Source organism: Apostichopus japonicus, chromosome 2 (assembly GCF_037975245.1).
Source record: "Apostichopus japonicus isolate 1M-3 chromosome 2, ASM3797524v1, whole genome shotgun sequence".
Lineage (NCBI taxonomy): Eukaryota > Metazoa > Echinodermata > Holothuroidea > Aspidochirotida > Stichopodidae > Apostichopus > Apostichopus japonicus.
Genome location: NC_092562.1, coordinates 5,053,550 through 5,074,498, shown reverse-complemented (window position 1 = coordinate 5,074,498; position 20,949 = coordinate 5,053,550). Strand labels below are relative to the sequence as shown.

The window sequence follows — 20,949 nt, the reverse complement described above, 5'->3', positions numbered from 1 at the left end:
AACCACAGAGAGAAGGAATTAGAGAATGAATTCTTAATGTAATTTCTCATTTTTCATTTGACTCTATTGCCATGGAGATCCTGCTGGTGTCAAAGACCCTCAGAGTACTTTTTATCAGAAATGTCCAAAAAAGTTATCAATTTACTTGGCACTACCAAAATGTCTTTCCAGTTGTTTGGTAGCGGCCAATGGCAAACTTTTGTTACACTAAGTTCATAGGTTGTTAGCTATGTCCACCAAATGAGGGATCTTTGATGTTCTCAGGGGTCAACTAGGATACCACTCCTTCGGCTGGCATGGGTGGGTCTTAAATATGTCGATGGCTGCAACAGGAAATACGGACATTTCTTACTCATCAACCACACACTTGAGCAAACCCACTGAAATCCAACAGGTTTCTCAATTTGACAGCTAAGAGGGAAAACAAGCGATAAAGAGTAAACATTGGTTTCGTACGAGCATTTTAAAAGCCATAATCGCGTAATTCCCACGTCGATCCGCTATTATAGCCGGTCCGACAAAACATCTGGTCCAATTACACCGCCCCACGTCATGCTGTGAAGTTTAGCCAGGCTAGGCAGTTAGTTTGAAATTAGTATGAATCAGGGATTCACTAAACACAAATAATAAGAATATCGGGAATATTTGATTTAAACTTCAGTTGTTAAAATGAAGTTGACCAGCTACATTATCATGAGAATTGAAAAAAAAAAACGGTAAAAAAAATTTACGTTTCGGGTCTTCATCCTACATACTTAAAAATTACCCATTGAGTGACATCACCTTCATATTCTCAGCCGACTTTGCATTTTCTTCTTGGCCGACATCACCTGTTCTTGGATGACATCACCTATTCTGTGATGACATAATCTGTTCTTCTTGAATGATACCATGTTCACCTAGCATTGCTCTTTAACCTTGGGTGACATCACAGACTGCTGAGTGACATGAGTAACTGTTCTTGAGTAACATCACAGACTGTTGAGTGACATGAGTTAGTGTTCTTGGGTGACATCACAGACTGTTGAGTGACATGAGTTAGTGTTCTTGAGTAACATCACAAACTGTTGAGTGACATGAGTAACTGTTCTTGAGTAACATCACAGACTGTTGAGTGACATGAGTTAGTGTTCTTGAGTAACATCACAGACTGTTGAGTGACATGAGTTAGTGTTCTTGAGTAACATCACAAACTGTTGAGTGACATGAGTAACTGTTCTTGAGTAACATCAAAGACTGTTGAGTGACATGAGTAACTGTTCTTGAGTAACATCACAGACTGTTGAGTGACATGAGTTAGTGTTCTTGAGTAACATCACAAACTGTTGAGTGACATGACTTACTGTTCTTGAGTAACATCACAGACTGTTGAGTGACATGAGTAACTGTTCTTGAGTAACATCACAGACTGCTGAGTGACATGAGTTAGTGTTCTTGAGTAACATCACAGACTGTTGAGTGACATGAGTTAGTGTTCTTGAGTAACATCACAGACTGTTGAGTGACATGAATTACTGTTCTTGGGTGACATCACAGTCTGTTGAGTGACAAGAGCTACTTTTGTGGGTGACATCACAGACTGTTGAGTGACATGATTTATTGTTCTTGGGTGACATCACAGACTGTTGAGTGACATGAGTAACTGTTCTTGAGTAACATCACAGACTGTTGAGTGACATGAGTTAGTGTTCTTGAGTAACATCACAGACTGTTGAGTAACATGAGTTAGTGTTCTTGAGTAACATCCAGACTGTTGAATGACATGACTTACTGTTCTTGGGTGACATCACAGACTGTTGAGTGACATGAGTAACTGTTCTTGAGTAACATCACAGACTGTTGAGTGACATGAGTAACTGTTCTTGAGTAACATCACAGACTGTTGAGTGACATGAGTTAGTGTTCTTGAGTAACATCACAGACTGTTGAGTGACATGAGTTAGTGTTCTTGGGTGACATCACAGACTGTTGAGTGACATGAGTAACTGTTCTTGAGTAACATCACAGACTGTTGAGTGACATGACTTATTGTTCTTGGGTGACATCACCAGACTGTTGAGTGACATGAGTAACTGTTCTTGAGTAACATCACAGACTGTTGAGTGACATGAGTAACTGTTCTTGAGTAACATCACAGACTGTTGAGTGACATGAGTAACTGTTCTTGAGTAACATCACAGACTGTTGAGTTACATGAGTAACTGTTCTTGAGTAACATCACAGACTGCTGAGTGAAATGACTTACTGTTCTTAGCTGACATCATCTATTCTCATAATTCAATTTCACCTTTCCTTATGACATCAGCGATCATTCTCAGCAAAAAGCACCTACTATTCTTGTCTGATGACCCGCATATTCTCTTGGCCGGCTATTGTTATTAATCTTGGTTGGTGTCAATTGTTCTTCTTAGTCGACATCACCTATTGTTCTTCCCCTTTTGTTTACTTGATTCTCTTTTCCTTTTGTTTATTGGATTTCTTGGGTCGATGATGTCATAGGTATCGGCATCAATAATGTTTGCATCCTTCACGAGGCTGCTTCGGGTATCGAAATGCAGCTTGTGAGCAAGCCTATTAGGTAAAAGAAAAAGACAACATAATTAAATTAGTTTCAAATATTTACTTTGGTAAATTTGTCCAACCATTTATATAACTTGATAAATGGCTGCACTCTATGCTAGCTAGGTCACTGTCTGATCCTTATCATTGATAGCCTGGAGAGCTCTAGGGACCCAAGAAATGTTCCCCGAATATCAAACTAATGAGCTGAAATAGTGCACAGGGTAGCGCTTTGCCAAAACCACCCCTGCCTACTTGAACCACCACTACATAATTACATCCCAAACTGTTTGTATTTATACCAAGCAGGTGAGCTACTACAGACCAATATTATTAACACCAATGCGTCAAATCATTCAATGCGTCAATTATTCAAGTGGGCTTATATTAAGTGGCATGGAGTCGGGAAGCCATGGGTGAAGCAGAGAGGGTAGGAAGAGGGAATGGGGGGGTGGGGGAGACTAACCAGTCATCTCCTTTGACATCTTCATCATCCTCATCCTTAGGATCTTTCACCTCTTCGACCTTCTCCTCCTCCTCCTCTCCGTGTTTACTGCCAGCTTGTACGAGTCGGTTTTGGAATTTGGCCAGCATAGCCAGAGTCTGTACGAGGATGGAAAAAACAACCAATATTTCACCCCATGGGATACCTTTTCTAGAAGCCAAAAAGCCAGCAGGCTTGGGGATTCCTTGCCTTATAAGTTGATATATGGAATCACCTGATTGATTGAGCAACTGAAGAAAATGTGTCTTAAAGTCAAGTATAAGAAAAACATCACATTGACCATTGCAAAGGTACTACCCTTCTGATAGTTGACAACAGATAACAGTCATTAGTGGAAGTGAAAAACCCTCTTAAAAGATCAAAGGTCACTTAAGATTTAATATGCCTGCCACAGGCTTTCAGCTATTATGAGTAATATATATATATATATGTATGTATATATATATATATATATATATATATATCTGCCTGGTATAAGTGTGGTCAAATCTAGCAAGTGAATGACTTCAAAGCTGTAACTCTTCGGAGAACAAAAGATTGATAATACATTACTAGGTATTTTGACATTTTAGATGGAACAACTCTCCAATTAACACCCCATCAGTGGTACATGATAATAAAATCTATCATTCCCCAAATTACCACTTCATGTTTTATTAGCTTTCTTGCAGCCTCCTGCAATCTCATGATGAAAGATGAATTTGGTTGTATTTATTTTCCAAAGGTCTCTTGCTAGGCAACCTTGAAGGGAGAACATAAACTTATTTACAACTCTTGTAATTCTGTCCTTCCTTTTGAACGTCATGACCCACAGGAAATCTGAAACTGTGATTGGTGGTCGCCATAGTGACAGAATATCACATCAGATTTTGAAATAAGAAACAAGATATACTGAAAATTCTCATCTTGCTGGAACAAGATTTTACTATTAAGAAAGTAGAAAACCAGAAAAACAGGGGGAAAAATAACCACAGAATAAACATAATAATAGCTAGTGTAGCCTAACTGCCTCTTCCACAGTGCAGGTTTTCAAATAGTAGTTGAATGCAAAAATTACTTCTCAAGGTGACAGATAAATTTAGGAAACACACTTCTTTTATAAATAAGGGGTGGAGATGATAAAAAAAAAATTGGTACAAATATTTATCTGGAAAATCTGCAATCTCAAGTCCAGAACAAGAAATGAGAATGTTAAGATTAACAAATTTAGATTGAGATGACTAAAAGGGTTTCAATGAAAGCAACTTTTTGAGTTTCATTGTCAATTTTTTACAAACTTGCCATGTATTCATTAAACTAAGATGGCAATTGATCAAGTTTTGGACTTTTGTTTTACTGACAGAAGATTCCTAACAACATTGTCATTGGCTCATCTAGTTATCAATTATCTAGATTTTTTACCAAGTGCAAGTAGTGTGAAACTGTTAATAACTCAATGTTGTCACTCAACATTTTGCCACCAAGAAAAATTTCTATATACATGTTAATAACCTGCAGAGATTAAATTTACTTTAATTTACCCTTATTTTTTACCCATTCCTCATTATTTGAAATGAACGTTTACTGTACTTTACTTTAGTCAAGCTATGGTGACATATGTATGAATGTTTGCATATTTTTTATTTATAACTACCTAATTATTAAGAGACAAAGAGCAGCAGTATAGAAAAAACAAAGAGATTCCTTCTTTGTGTCTTTTAACTTGTCATCAGTCAACAGACTGGGCTGGGAAACAAAAGTAGAAAGACTGCTACATTTATTCAAAACAGAAGAGGATGTGATTAATTTCGTCTGGAATTCATTTAACCATTTGTATGAGAAGGAAAAGGGAGCTTGATTGGAGATAGGGTGACCCCAACTTCCTTCAGGGTCCCACATAGATGAGATTAAATTAACCATGGTAACGCATCACAGGCTTGTGCTTTATGCCATGAATCAAAGGTACCACCAGGTGGTTTCAGAACTGATAGGTTTGGCAGCTTGACTATGGTAAAGACGGTAGCATATATATATGGAATAACAAGAGTGAGAAATACTGATGAAATGATTCGATAGGGATCATAAAATCTATGGTGTCTGGTTAACACTGAGAAGGGTCTATCTAAACACAGAGATTCCATCTAATTATAATCTCAATCAGACCCACCCACCCCCCCCCCCCTACCCACCCCATCCCTCTCTCTGACAGCACCAAAACAACAAACTTCTTCCCGTATGCCTGGACAATTATCAAAGCCTGAAGCGACAATGAAAAGTATAATTTTACCAAGAATTAATTAAAACATTTTGCCAAAAAAAATAAAACTTGTATCAATAACTCTTTTAATATGTTTGAAAAGAAAATATAAATTTTAAGACACTTATACAAATGTAGGAGAGGTTGTGAGGGGTGCATTTTTGTCAGGAACAACTAACATATTCATTGTACTTAAAATAGTGATTTCAATGTGTTAAGGAGTGTCAGCCTTGAAGAATTAAAATCCAGCAAACAAAACAAACCTTTGTAGCTTTTGTTTGTCTTTTTCTCGCTCTGTATGAAACAGATTTTATTAACTCAGATTTTGTTGGACAGTTAACAATTAACAACTAGAACATCAGCAATGATGTAGGTCAATTGAGTAACTTGCATGGTAACTTCTACAAATCTATGATGTTCCAAACACCATAAAAGATTTCCATTTCCATGTTGACTGAGTGCAACAGATCTGTAATAACCTGATGCTGGATATTGCTGTTGATCTTATTAAACTCAGTCCTCTTACAGGTCATAGAAGCTTTTCAGTAACTTTCATACCATTCCATGTTGCCCGAGTCTAACAGATCTGTAATAACCTGATGCTGGATACTGTTTTAAATACTCTTATTAAACTCTGTCCTCTTATAGGTCATGGAAGCCTTACAGTAACTTTCATACCATTCCATGTTGCCTGAGTGTAACAGATCTGTAATAACCTGATGCTGGATACTGCTGTTGATCTTATTAAAGTCCGTCCTCTTACAGGTCATGGAAGCTTTACAGTAACTTTCATACCATTCCTTTGGAATGGGAATATTTTAAAAATAAAAATTGGGGCTAAGGTCTGCCAAGGACAACGACTTGGACAACTTACATGCAACTTACTTGCAAGCCCAGCCCAACAGATCATGCGCCAATCAAATCTCTCCGTTTTGTTTACGACCGTTAGGCCTAGGACTTTAATACCCTCACTTTTGTGACTAGCCTGTATTAGGTCCAATCTCTTGGATAGTATCTTTCTTACCAATGTAGCTGGCGAAACTGTGTCATTTCCTTTCATTGCAAGGGATAAATAGGTGTTTTCAGACATTTCCTCTGGAAATTGGGTAAAAAAGTGTACTTATAGGAGTTTATATATAGGTTACATTTGTGTAATGAACATGCTAATATGGCCGGTCGCAGTGATTTTCGGTAAATCGATCGCGCCATAAGGGCAACAGAAAATAAACTTCCTTCTTTCGATTGCCACAGCTTTTCTTCATTAAACCCACCTGGTCAGAGTGCACATTGAATCTGCTACGGACGTTTGTTTTCCGAAATTCATAAGCAAACAGGTATTGAGACTTTACGCTCCGTTGGAAACTGAGCTGAAAATCATGTTTGGCAAAAGAAAAGAAATATAACAAGAAACTACCTGCTCTTCTCTGCTGTTGCCTTTGGAAAGTTTCTTCCTCTTTTGGAATTTTTTCTTCTCTTCCTTGAAGTCAGAAATATCAATTTCTATAAAAGTAAAACAAGTATTAAATCAAACTGATTTATGTTCCCGGTTATGTTATCCTTCCCTTAAAAGTCATAACACAAGACTGCCTCTCCACCCCCCCCCCCCCACAAAAATCAAAAGTAAAGCTTTAAACTATGAGATGGTAGTCATCCCTATATTAACCACTTATCTGCTGGGTAGGGTGGGGATGGGTGGGGATGGGGTGGTGGTGATGGGCATTAGCCAGTAGCAACAGTATCTCGTATACTATGTCATTAAGGAACACAACCCTATTCAATACAAACCAGAAAGCTGCATGGATGGGATTTCAATTATTTATGGATGTAGCTTCCTAGTGAGGTTTATCCTTGTCCTGAATTTGCTAAGAGGAACTTGACAATTGTCAACAAAATTGAGGCCATATTTTTCTTTTCATTTCACCCAATATACAGGATTTCAAATGAGCTCCCAAAACAAGAAGTACCAACTGAATTTTATTTTTTAGAAAAAAGTGGAACAGCGATGACTCTCTAGAGGATTTTAATATTCCCCTTTGATTCAGACAGAAATTTATGAATTACTAATTCTGGTGAGGGAAGGTTAGTGGGGTTCCACACCCAAAGCCCCACCCCCCTCACACCCCCTCCCCCACACATAAAGCTTTGCCCTCTGAACAGTGACATCTGCTGAAACTAACTGTCGCTAGATGAGATGTTATCCTAACCAAACACCTACCCCAATATCAAAGTGGTAGGATCAACTATTCTTGTAACCATAGCAACCACAGACTTACTCTCTGGTTTTTCTTCTTTACTGTCGTCTGTTTCCTTTCTCTTTCCCCCTTTCAGTTCCTTTATAAGTTGGTCAGATTCTTTCTTTAACTCCTTACTGATGAAGGTAAGACAATAAAAGATAAAAACAATTATTTCATTATCAAAAAATTTATCACAACTGTCATGTAACTAGGGAATATGGCTTGGTTTCCATGAGCTTTCATCTTCTTCGACAAATGCTTCTTTTTTTATGCAAATGCTGATCTGGTGGAGAAAAATATTTTTCTTGCTTCTTCTGCAATTTAATACACTCACTGTGATTGATAGGATAAACATCATGGAAGGTGATCTTCTTAAGCTAATCTATACTTCAAAGACTGAGAACCATTAGCCTACAAAACTGTTAAGACAGCAGCTCATGTTTCAGTGTCTGTTAATATCTCTAGACAGATGTTATGCAAAATTATGTGCGTTCTGTCACTATTCAAAGCGGAAAAGTTGGAACACGGTCTTGTGTAGCATCCAGTTCACTGAATTTTTACAGAGACATAAACGAAAAATGTGTTTTGAAATCAAATTGACATGCTTCCAGGTACAAACTGATGACTTATTTTAAAAAATAGCAAAAGACTTGTTCACCTCAGCAGCAATGATCTAGGCCTTGAAAATTCAGGCTATTTACTGGCAAAAATGTAAGTAGTTTCGTTTTTGCCAGTGGAAAAAGAAACGCACCAGCAATAATATTTCTTCTTTTTTGGCAGGGGGGGGGGGCTGGATTCTAGACTTGTGATCATTTCTTTACCCCTGATCACTCCTAATACACTTTCATCGCAATACATCAATCAAAATTCTCAATCCAGGTCTTGGTTTTATCCTCAGATGCAGATACAGTAAGATTTGTGTCTAGTCAACTTCATTTAACAAGATAATTTTAAAAATCTATTTTTCTTGTGTGTGGTGTTAATATCAGGGAAAACTTAATCTATTAGAACCTACCAAAATTCTACACAAAAGTTAACAAATTGCAACACATGTGTAGCATTTTTGATTTAAACAGAAACTATGCAATTTCAGTGTTTGAGATAAGAACTAATGCCATGAACCATCAAATTGATATAAACCAAATGTAAATGCTAAAACTTTGCCCTTCATGGAGGTAGAAAGCCTGCAGCAAAAATTTGAAACAACTTCATTTGTCTGCGAGGATGCATTCAATGGTGTCGCGTCCCTCCCAGTACGGTACTTGGCAGATTTCGATGGTCGCGTGGCAGGGACGACACGAATAACGTGAATAACCAGTCCAACAGAGAGATATAATGATTCGTAGTATTTATTTCGCCGGATTGATCAGATTAAATATGTTGAAACATATATAATTAGTGGTATTTCTAGTATATTTTACGTGCCTTCACACACGGAGATCTTACACAGTAGAGGTATACAGTGAGACTGAAGTGGCTCACAAAACTGTCATAGACGAGGCAAAAGACAAGATAATTTCCTCCAATCATAAGTTAAGGTTGAAGTCACATGACAGCAGCAGCCAATCACACTACATATAAGTTGATTTTCCTGGAAATCATTTAAGGGATAAGTTAAACAGAGTATTTACATACATCTGCATATGTTAAATATTCATGAGGGTTCACGACACTATAAGTGCTTGACATAACAAATGGATAAAATATGGAAAAGGTTACTAATTTTATCAATTGAATACTTACATTCTAATACTTTTGTCATCTGTATCTCCATCATCTTTCTCTTTCTTTAATTTTCCAGAAATGATCTTCTTTAAATCCTCGTCAGACTTTTTCTCCTGAGGATCATCTTTTAAATCCGATGGTTTTTCATCGAGGCTTTGAAAAGGAAGAACCCAGTGATCATCATGAAACAAAGTCTGTCAATAATTTTGATGTTTTCATCAATTAAGCAATCAAATAAATATCTACAATAAAGGTTCTCCTGCCACGCAAATGCAGTTGAAATTTACAAAATTTATTGTAAAGATTTAGTTCGTGAATGTCACAACAGATGGTTAAATTCTTGAAAGGCTCAATTGCTTTTTTTTTCCATTCATAAGCCTCAAGTTACACCAACCTAAATTGAATTTATATATCAGAGCAGAAGATCATCTATAAACTTAGGCTTCTAAGCAGCTAACTACACCTTATGAATCAGGGGGGGGGGGGTTGGGAGAGGGGGGTGTAAGGTAGGTGGGGTGGGGTGGGGTGGGGTGGGGTCTTTTCTTCAATTAAACAAATGGATTATCAAGGTCAAATGCCAGTCCTGTTTCTTGGAATCCAATGCTTGCATTGCAATATGCATTTGAAAAATACTAACATGAAGTTGTAACAGTGTTTGTACTTTTTGGTACAAAATTTTAGCAAAAAACAACTGTTTTGATTTTGAAAACCATATGTATGTTTTAATGAAATTGTTTTTAAGGATACAATTTTATTTTCCACTTTTAATAAAATATAACTTTCATTGCACCAATTCTTTTTGATCATAAAAGAAGTAAACCAAATTGGAATAACTTACTCCTCTGCAACATCTGGTAGCAAGGTAGGGTCATGTGACAGGTCATGTGCACTCTTACTCTTTGACCTGAGGTCAGCTGCGGCTGTTTCAGCATCTGCTTCTTCCTCCTCCGCCTCTTCACCAAATGAGAGAAGGCTGAAATTTCTAGAAAAGCCACAAAAAATCGTTTGTGGATGTCGATTGCAAATGCAAGACAATTTTTCTACAATTAGTCTCCAAATCTTTAGATTTCTTAGATAAATGGTCTACTGATTTTAATGGATTTATTCTCAAAACCAATATGAAAGTTACTCACACAACAGCTTTGCTTTGATTTATTTATAAGAGTAAAATGCTTCAAAAAATACCCTTCCCAAAATATTTGAAAAAATAGTACCAAAATATATTAATCTTTGCCTTTAATGTTTTGTAGTAAACATCAAAGTTTACTGTTCTGTAAATAAAACTTACTTTGTTGCCTTCGACTTGCTTTTCCCTTTCTTTTCAGCGATTGCTTCTTTCGCCTTTGTTATCCTAGGGATTATGTCATTGAATGGATTTGAAAGCACCTTAGAGAAATAAAAGAGAAATTCAAGCGTCAGTGAGACAGAGAGCATTTTTTTTTTTTAAATTTATAAATTAAAAATCCAAGGATTTTTGACAAGATGAAAGAAAATGGTTAAATAATGGAACCTAATTTACTGTAACAGTTGAACATCATTACAGATACAAACCAACCTCATGTAATACATGCTAACAATTAAACAAAAGCAAAAACAAGTACACTGTAAAAGTGACATCTTACGTACTTAAATAAAGATCACAATTGATTACATAGCACAGATTTTATGAAATAACATCTCGTGTACATGTCTTTGGGTGGAATTCTTGTGGTTTTTGAAGTATTTCAATAATTCTTATGTCCAATGATTAAAGTAAGACACATGCCTCGCTAGTCATTCCCCACAATGCTGTCACAATTACATTAATCACAACAATTTCTAAGGTTTAAAGCTCAAACTTTTACCTCTGTGGATTTGATTTTTGGCGGATAGACGGGCCGATCATCTCCATCCACCTCAATGTCAGTAAATTTGAGGACGTTGTAAATTGTCTGACCGGTGACCTGAAGACAAAAAGAAATGATTTCATCCATTTTAACGGTGAGGTAGAATTTAATTATAGATAAAAATGATCAAACATTATTAAAAAAGACAGTAAGTGTAATTAGGTATGACACTACAATAAACAAAAAATTGCGAGGTCGTGTGAGTTACAGGACATTTTGGAAACTTTAATTGTTCTTTGGGCTTTTAACAATGCTCAATTCTGAATGGTCTCATGGTGTTACTGGAGTTATAACTCACTATAACATTGTATAACATGACACATGACTAGTTGTGTTCCTATCGGAGTCCTAACATATCTCATTGCTAATGGAGTAATGACTAATTGCAACATTGTATGATGTGATGTATGTGGTTTCTCATGGTGTTACTGGAGTTATAACTCACTATAACATTGTATAACATGACACATGACTAGTTGTGTTCCTATCGGAGTTCTAACATATCTCATTGCTAATGGAGTAATGACTAACTGCAACATTGTATGATGTGATGTATGTGGTGTCTCATGGTGTTACTGGAGTTATAACTCACTATAACATTGTATAACATGACACATGAATAGTTGTGTTCCTATCGGAGTTCTAACATATCTCATTGCTAATGGAGTAATGACTAACTGCAACACTGTATGATGTGATGTATGTGGTGTCTCATGGTGTTAATGGAGTTATAACTCACTATAACATTGTAAAACATGACACATGACTAGTTGTGTTCCTATCGGAGTTCTAACATATCTCATTGCTAATGGAGTAATGACTAACTGCAACACTGTATGATGTGATGTATGTGGTGTCTCATGGTGTTAATGGAGTTATAACTCACTATAACATTGTATAACATGACACATGACTAGTTGTGTTCCTATCGGAGTTCTAACATATCTCATTGCTAATGGAGTAATGACTAACTGCAACATTGTATGATGTGATGTATGTGGTCTCATGGTGTTACTGGAGTTATAACTCACTATAACATTGTATAACATGACACATGACTAGTTGTGTTCCTATCGGAGTTCTAACATATCTCATTGCTAATGGAGTAATGACTAACTGCAACACTGTATGATGTGATGTATGTGGTGTCTCATGGTGTTACTGGAGTTATAACTCACTACAACATTGTATAACATGACACATGACTAGTTGTGTTCCTATCAGAGTTCTAACATATCTCATTGCTAATGGAGTAATGACTAACTGCAACACTGTATGATGTGATGTATGTGGTGTCTCATGGTGTTACTGGAGTTATAACTCACTACAACATTGTATAACATGACACATGACACATGACTAGTTGTGTTCCTATCGGAGTTCTAACATATCTCATTGCTAATGGAGTAATGACTAACTGCAACACTGTATGATGTGATGTATGTGGTGTCTCATGGTGTTACTGGAGTTATAACTCACTATAACATTGTAAAACATGACACATGACTAGTTGTGTTCCTATCGGAGTTCTAACATATCTCATTGCTAATGGAGTAATGACTAACTGCAACACTTTATGATGTGATGTATGTGGTGTCTCATGGTGTTACTGTAGTTATAACTCACTATAACATTGTATAGCATGACACATGACTAGTTGTGTTCCTATCGGAGTTCTAACATATCTCATTGCTAATGGAGTAATGACTAACTGCAACACTGTATGATGTGATGTATGTGGTGTCTCATGGTGTTACTGTAGTTATAACTCACTATAACATTGTATAGCATGACACATGACTAGTTGTGTTCCTATCGGAGTTCTAACATATCTCATTGCTAATGGAGTAATGACTAACTGCAACACTGTATGATGTGATGTATGTGGTGTCTCATGGTGTTACTGTAGTTATAACTCACTATAACATTGTATAGCATGACACATGACTGGTTGTGTTCCTATCTGAGTTCTAACATATCTCATTGCTAATGGAGTAATGACTAACTGCAACACTGTATGATGTGATGTATGTGGTGTCTCATGGTGTTACTGTAGTTATAACTCACTATAACATTGTATAGCATGACACATGACTGGTTGTGTTCCTATCTGAGTTCTAACATATCTCATTGCTAATGGAGTAATGACTAACTGCAACACTGTATGATGTGATGTATGTGGTGTCTCATGGTGTTACTGTAGTTATAACTCACTATAACATTGTATAGCATGACACATGACTAGTTGTGTTCCTATCGGAGTTCTAACATATCTCATTGCTAATGGAGTAATGACTAACTGCAACACTGTATGATGTGATGTATGTGGTGTCTCATGGTGTTACTGTGGTTATAACTCACTATAACATTGTATAGCATGACACATGACTGGTTGTGTTCCTATCGGAGTTCTAACATATCTCATTGCTAATGGAGTAATGACTAACTGCAACACTGTATGATGTGATGTATGTGGTGTCTCATGGTGTTACTGGAGTTATAACTCACTATAACATTGTATAGCATGACACATGACTGGTTGTGTTCCTATCGGAGTTCTAACATATCTCATTGCTAATGGAGTAATGACTAACTGCAACACTGTATGATGTGATGTATGTGGTGTCTCATGATGTTACTGGAGTTATAACTCACTATAACATTGTATAACATGACACATGACTAGTTGTGTTCCTATCGGAGTTCTAACATATCTCATTGCTAATGGAGTAATGACTAACTGCAACACTGTATGATGTGATGTATGTGGTGTCTCATGGTGTTACTGGAGTTATAACTCACTATAACATTGTATAACATGACACATGAATAGTTGTGTTCCTATCGGAGTTCTAACATATCTCATTGCTAATGGAGTAATGACTAACTGCAACACTGTATGATGTGATGTATGTGGTGTCTCATGGTGTTAATGGAGTTATAACTCACTATAACATTGTATAACATGACACATGACTAGTTGTGTTCCTATCGGAGTTCTAACATATCTCATTGCTAATGGAGTAATGACTAACTGCAACACTGTATGATGTGATGTATGTGGTGTCTCATGGTGTTACTGGAGTTATAACTCACTATAACATTGTAAAACATTACACATGACTAGTTGTGTTCCTATCGGAGTTCTAACATATCTCATTGCTAATGGAGTAATGACTAACTGCAACACTGTATGATGTGATGTATGTGGTGTCTCATGGTGTTGCTGGAGTTATAACTCACTATAACATTGTATAACATGACACATGACTGGTTGTGTTCCTATCGGAGTCCTAACATATCTCATTGCTAATGGAGTAATGACTAACTGCAACATTGTATGATGTGATGTATGTGGTGTCTCATGGTGTTGCTGGAGTTATAACTCACTATAACATTGTATAACATGACACATGACTGGTTGTGTTTCTATCGGAGTCCTAACATATCTCATTGCTAATGGAGTAATGACTAACTGCAACATTGTATGATGTGATGTATGTGGTGTCTCATGGTGTTGCTGGAGTTATAACTCACTATAACATTGTAAAACATGACACATGACTAGTTGTGTTTCTATCGGAGTTCTAACATATCTCATTGCTATAATATTATATTTTACTATAATATAATATATTATATATTATTATATTTAACATAACACATGACTAGTTTTATTGCTATTGATGTTCTAACATATCTCATTGCTAATGGAGTAGTGACGAACTGCAACATTGTATGATGTGATATTTGTGGTCTCATGGTGTTACTGGAGTTATAACTCACTATAACATTGTAAAACATGACACATGACTAGTTGTGTTCCTATCGTAGTTCTAACATATCTCATTGCTATAATATTATATTTTACTATAATATAATATATTATATATTATTATATTTAACATAACACATGACTAGTTTTATTGCTATTGATGTTCTAACATATCTCATTGCTCATGGAGTAATGACTAACTGCAACATTGTATGATGTGATATATGTGGTCTCATGGTGTTACTGGAGTTATAACTCACTATAACATTGTATAACATGACACATGACTAGTTGTGTTTCTATCGGAGTTCTAACATATCTCATTGCTATAATATTATATTTTACTATAATATAATATATTATATATTATTATATTTAACATAACACATGACTAGTTTTATTGCTATTGATGTTCTAACATATCTCATTGCTAATGGAGTAGTGACGAACTGCAACATTGTATGATGTGATATTTGTGGTCTCATGGTGTTACTGGAGTTATAACTCACTATAACATTGTAAAACATGACACATGACTAGTTGTGTTCCTATCGTAGTTCTAACATATCTCATTGCTATAATATTATATTTTACTATAATATAATATATTATATATTATTATATTTAACATAACACATGACTAGTTTTATTGCTATTGATGTTCTAACATATCTCATTGCTCATGGAGTAATGACTAACTGCAACATTGTATGATGTGATATATGTGGTCTCATGGTGTTACTGGAGTTATAACTCACTATAACATTGTATAACATGACACATGACTAGTTGTGTTCCTATCAGAGTTCTAACATATCTCATTGCTAATGGAGTAATGACTAACTGCAACTGCTTGTATGATGTGATATATGTGGTCTCATGGTGTCATGGAGTAAATAATTCACTATAATGTTATATTTAACATAACACATGACTGTTGTATAGCTATTTATGTCCTAACATATCACATTGCTACTGATGTAATGACTAACTGCAACACCGTATGATGTGATACTGTATATGTGTTGTCTCATGGTGTAACTTTAATACTGTAACATTGTATTTATACTTCACCTTTCCAAAAATGGTGTGTTTTCCGTTGAGATGGTCGCATTTGTCCAGCGTGAAGAAGAACTGACTGCCGTTATCATTTGGTCCTGCATTTGCCATCGCCACCAATCCACGTCTGACAAACTTGAGACGACTATGAAACTCATCCTACAGAGAAATTTTATTGAAAACCTTTTTGAATAAAATTTGAAAGAGAATTCATGATTAACTTCTTTTAGTATAGATTTGAAAGTAGATAAAAATCAGTGTATTAAATGCAGAAGCAGGAAATTGTCCAAAGATATGACTCGGTAGATCTCAGGTCTTTTGATGAGACCAAAATTTGTAAACTTCTTTGACAAATGAGGCAAACTCAACAATGGAGGCAAAACATATCAAAACTAAAGGAGTATATAGTTAACGAACTACACACAAACAAACACTTATACACTTTTAATGTATTTTCCAAACGTATATCATGTCAGAGTTTGCCAGAAAACTTGGGCAATGATCTCCTGGCAAAAGTCAATCCACATGTAACATTTCTGAGTGCTATCCATGCAAATTTACTTCTTTTCAAAGGATCAAGCACTACTGTACACAACATAGTTCATGGTAGATCTTAACAGAAAGAGGTTTCATTTGCTTTGGGATCTACAGTAATGTGAGATAGATGTATATTATAGTTCATGGCAGACCTTAACAGAAAGAGGTTTCATTTGTTTCGGATTATAATGCGAGATTAATGTATGTACACACCATACTTAATGGTAGATCTTAACAGAAAGCGGTTTCGTTTGTTTTTGGAATATAGTGTGAGATAGATGTATGTACACACCATAGTTCATGGTAGATCTTAACAGAAAGAGGTTTCATTTGCTTTGGGATCTACAGTAGTGTGAGATAGATGTATATTATAGTTCATGGAAGACCTTAACAGAAAGAGGTTTCATTTGTTTTGGGATCTACAGTAATGTGAGATAGATGTATATTACAGATGTATATTATAGTTCATGGCAGACCTTAACAGAAAGAGGTTTCATTTGCTTTGGGATCTACAGTAATGTGAGATAGATGTATATTATAGTTCATGGCAGACCTTAACAGAAAGAGGTTTCATTTGTTTTGGGATCTACAGTAGTGTGAGATAGATGTATATTATAGTTCATGGCAGACCTTAACAGAAAGAGGTTTCATTTGTTTGGGATTATAGTGCGAGATTAATGTATGTACACAACATAGTTCATGGTAAACCTTAAGAGAAAGAGGTGTAATTTGTTTTGGAATCTAGTGTGAGATTAATGTATGTACACACCATAGTTCATAGGAGACCATACCAGAAAGACGTTTCATTTGTTTTGGAATCTAGTGTGAGATTAATATGCTTTGCTGTCATCTAGAATGTATGTAATCTACCATTTCTTCCGATGTGCTTTTGTGTTAGATTACCTTGAGAGTGTTACCGTATATGGTGTTAGATTACCTTGAAAGTGTTAACGTATATGGTGTTAGATTACCTTGAAAGTGTTACCGTATATGGTGTTAGACTATCTTCAAAGTGTTACCGTATATGGTGTTAGATTACCTTGAAAGTGTTACCATATATGGTGTTAGATTACCTTGAAAGTGCTACCATATATGGTGTTAGATTACCATGAAAATGTTACCGTATATGGTGTTAGACTATCTTCAAAGTGTTACCGTATAAGGTGTTAGATTACCTTCAAAGTGCTACCATATATGGTGTTAGATTACCTTCAAAGTGTTACCGTATATGGTGTTAGACTATCTTGAAAGTGTTACCCTATATGGTGTTAGATTACCATGAAAGTGTTACCGTATATGGTGTTAGATTACCTTGAAAGTGTTACCGTCTATGGTGTTATATTACCTTGAAAGTGTTACCGTAAATGGATTCTCCTCCTTCACCGGTCCCAGTTGGATCTCCTCCTTGCACTATGAAACCCCTGATGATGCGATGGAAGACGGTTCCATTGTAGTAACCTTCCAGGCACAGCTGAATGAAGTTTCGGCAAGCCTTAGGAGCTTCCTTGGACCACAGTTCGATGTCGATGTCACCTACACTGGTGTGCAGAAGGACCTGAAGTCGGGAAAGAGAATAGCCAGGTAAAACTAAGTCAGTGCTGTATCATCTGCAACTAGCCTACTGTACAGTACTTAATTGAAGATGTTAACATAGATTAACAAAAACAAAAAATGAATCAATCTGTGGTTAGATTGCTTGAACTAGTAATGATTTTGGTATTTACATATATTAAGGGAAACAGTTTGTTTGGAAGGTTTTGCATCAGGAATATATTCAATTCCCGATGAAATGACTACTTTTCGCTGACATCGTGATTTCTTTGCTTAATTTCTTAAAGGGTGTGAAGACTCGCGCAAAAAGGAACGTCTAATGCTGGTAATTTGACCTAGTTTCGAATGAGGTGTAACAGAAGTGTAAGACACCACCATCTATCCCAGAAAATACACACCAGCTTGCAACCGTCGGTAATTAGACACAAGTGTACAGTCAGTACATACAGCTGCTGTCAATACCCACAGCACAGTGTATTTAAACGATACAGCGATGGACATCTCAGGTCCAGCTAATGATAACAAGGTATCACATTTCATCATGTTTGCATTTTGTAGCGACACGAACAAAACGTCACTTGCAAGCAACAAAAAGTTAACTTTTTCAGATGGCGGTTTTGGGTGAGTCTTCAATGTGTTAAACTTTGACATAAATTTAAAAGTGAAACGTTGGTTTATTGACTTACCGTCAATGCTGACTTATATGTTAGTATGTAATGTATATGTTGTGCTATAATATGGAACTGGGCCATCATTGGCAATGACAGTTCTCCAGAATTTTGCTCAGATGACGCCAAGGAAAAGACATTTGCTCCTGATTTGATTTGTAATGGATCCAGGCTGTCAAGTCTCTGTTTTAAACAGTTGCCCGGCCTAGCCAGTATACTACAACTAGTATAGTCAGTATTGCAAAGTTCGGAACACTGCGAAGTTTGGACACCCCTAAGAAATACACGATTTCACCATGACAACCTACAGGAAGAGCCAAATTTAACCAAAAAGTACGAAGCTACAGTTATTTTCTCTCCAAAATGACCCGTGTGCAAGTCAGTACTTACATATTTGTCAATAAAATGATGGAGATCAATGAAGTCTGTTATAATAACTGAAAGAGCAGTTGCGCCACCAATTTTATCACCAGCGCCACACTGTGGGGCAGGGTGTCCGAACTTCGCAATATTCTAGCAAAGAAATACCAGTTCCACAATCACAAAGAATCTTCTTGTAATACAATGTGGAAACAGTTTGCAGGAAAGAAAGTTTGGCCGTGTATCGCAATATAACACAGTTCTCCCACCATATCAAGTATATTTTCAGGTGATTTATACCAGAAGATATAGTTTTGGGGTGTTTTAAGGCTTAGGTGTCCGAACTGTCCATGCTACTACTACTAGTACCACTAGGCCTAGGCTAGTAGTGGTATGGTCTTACCTGGTCTTCGGTCAGGACATTTTATCAATCTAAAAACACAGGTAAATCCAAATTTTTGCGACGTCTTACAGCCCCCCTCCCCCCCCCCCCATCGCACCCTCCTCGACTGCATTTTAGAATTGTATATCACTCCTGCAGTTTACTGTAACTATTCACATTGCAGGTCTCACAATACGGGCTACACGATTAGCCTAGGCTATATGCGTTGACTAGGCTAAGTTAGGCCTAACGTTACAACAGCATATGTTAGGTTTACTGATATAGCCTAGGCTTCCAAAGCACTTAAACTGTTAGAACTTACTTTGCCTTGCGTAGGTGGTTCTTGTATGTAAATGTTACTCATCTCTGATTATGTTATGTTGTTTCTGTCTGAGATATTGAACTGATACCTGCTCTAACTTATAAAACTTAAGATGTTTTGCGAAATCATAACATCAGGTACGCATACAGAGTGCGTTAACAACATTATACCCAGTTCTATTTTCTGTGTGGATTCGGGAGGCTAGGATACGCGTACAAAAAGCTGCAGCAGACGATTTATTTGATGAAAAATGTTTAGCAGAAGCGGTTGACCATTCTTTCGGCTAGATAGTGCAGTTTGCCTCAGAAAAACAGCAACAACTATGCAAAGTAAAGGAAAACAGCGAATGCAGCTGGGATAAGGGCAAAGGAAGGGGAGGGGGAGGGTGGGAGGAGAACAATTTATTTTCTTATTTCACCTGCTATACTAGCACAATGAACACATGTATCAGTGATGAACAATTCCTCATTGGCTACGCCGATGACCACAGTATCTACTCTAGTTTTAAACCCGGAGATGTTTCTTCAGAATTTGAGTCAATCAGGGGTCTTTCATCAACTCTAGAAAATGTGAAACTCTGGATGCAATTTAACCGTCTTAAGATGAATGATGAAAAATCGGAGTTTATCGTTTTCGGAAGCAATCACCAACTACCAAAGTGCAATACAGACGTTTTATCCATTGGGGACACTCCTGTCCGTCGTACCCATAGTGTGAAGCTACTAGGTGTTTACTTGGATGAAACCCTCAATCTCAAACATCATATTTCCATGAAAGCTCGTGCATCAGCCCTCGCCATGTTTAATCTGAAGAAGATCCGGAAATATTTGGACAAGTCGACATGTCTCAAAATTGCAAATGCCACGATTTTCTCTCATATGGACTATTGCAATGGTCTTTTTATCAACCTCCCGGCCTCCACACTTCATCCCCTACAAAGGATCCAAAATTACACTGCTAAAATTATTCTCGGCAGATCAAAATATGATAGTGCCTCCGCAGCATTGAAGGAGCTGCACATCCTCCCCGTTAATGTCCGCGCTGAGTACAAGATCCTCCTCCTCGTTTATAAGTGTATACATAATTCAGCACCAGCTTATCTGTCCGAGTTGCTGGAAATTAAGACACCTGGTCATTCAACACGCTCGTC

At 36.7% G+C, this 20,949-nt stretch overlaps 1 protein-coding gene across 2 annotated transcripts; it reads right to left on the bottom strand.

The window, feature by feature from the left end:
* Positions 1–644: 644 nt before the first annotated feature.
* Positions 645–20,006, bottom strand: LOC139975470 (spliceosome-associated protein CWC27 homolog). Of its 2 annotated transcripts, XM_071983473.1 has the most exons (11): positions 19,800–20,006; positions 17,862–18,071; positions 15,995–16,138; positions 11,104–11,202; positions 10,548–10,645; positions 10,098–10,241; positions 9,278–9,412; positions 7,574–7,668; positions 6,715–6,800; positions 3,026–3,162; positions 645–2,571 (listed from the first exon to the last, which is right to left on the bottom strand). In XM_071983473.1, exons 1-11 carry the CDS (start codon positions 19,839–19,841, stop codon positions 2,418–2,420), a joined length of 1,344 nt encoding a protein of 447 aa, XP_071839574.1. In that variant the 5' UTR covers positions 19,842–20,006; the 3' UTR covers positions 645–2,417. The 2 variants fall into 2 exon arrangements, with proteins under 2 accessions (XP_071839574.1, XP_071839577.1); XM_071983476.1 differs by lacking the exons at positions 17,862–18,071; positions 19,800–20,006 and adding an exon at positions 17,488–17,504.
* Positions 20,007–20,949: the final 943 nt, after the last annotated feature.

Excerpts from the sequence above, each read along its gene's own strand:
- LOC139975470 (XM_071983473.1), bottom strand. The coding sequence starts at position 19,841 with ATGAGTAACATTTACATACAAGAACCACCTACGCAAGGCAAA. Across the intron at positions 16,139-17,861 it reads TTTACGGTAACACTTTCAAG|GATGAGTTTCATAGTCGTCT; the intron begins GTAATATAACAC and ends ATTTCTCTGTAG. Across the intron at positions 3,163-6,714 it reads GCAACAGCAGAGAAGAGCAG|ACTCTGGCTATGCTGGCCAA; the intron begins GTAGTTTCTTGT and ends ATCCTCGTACAG.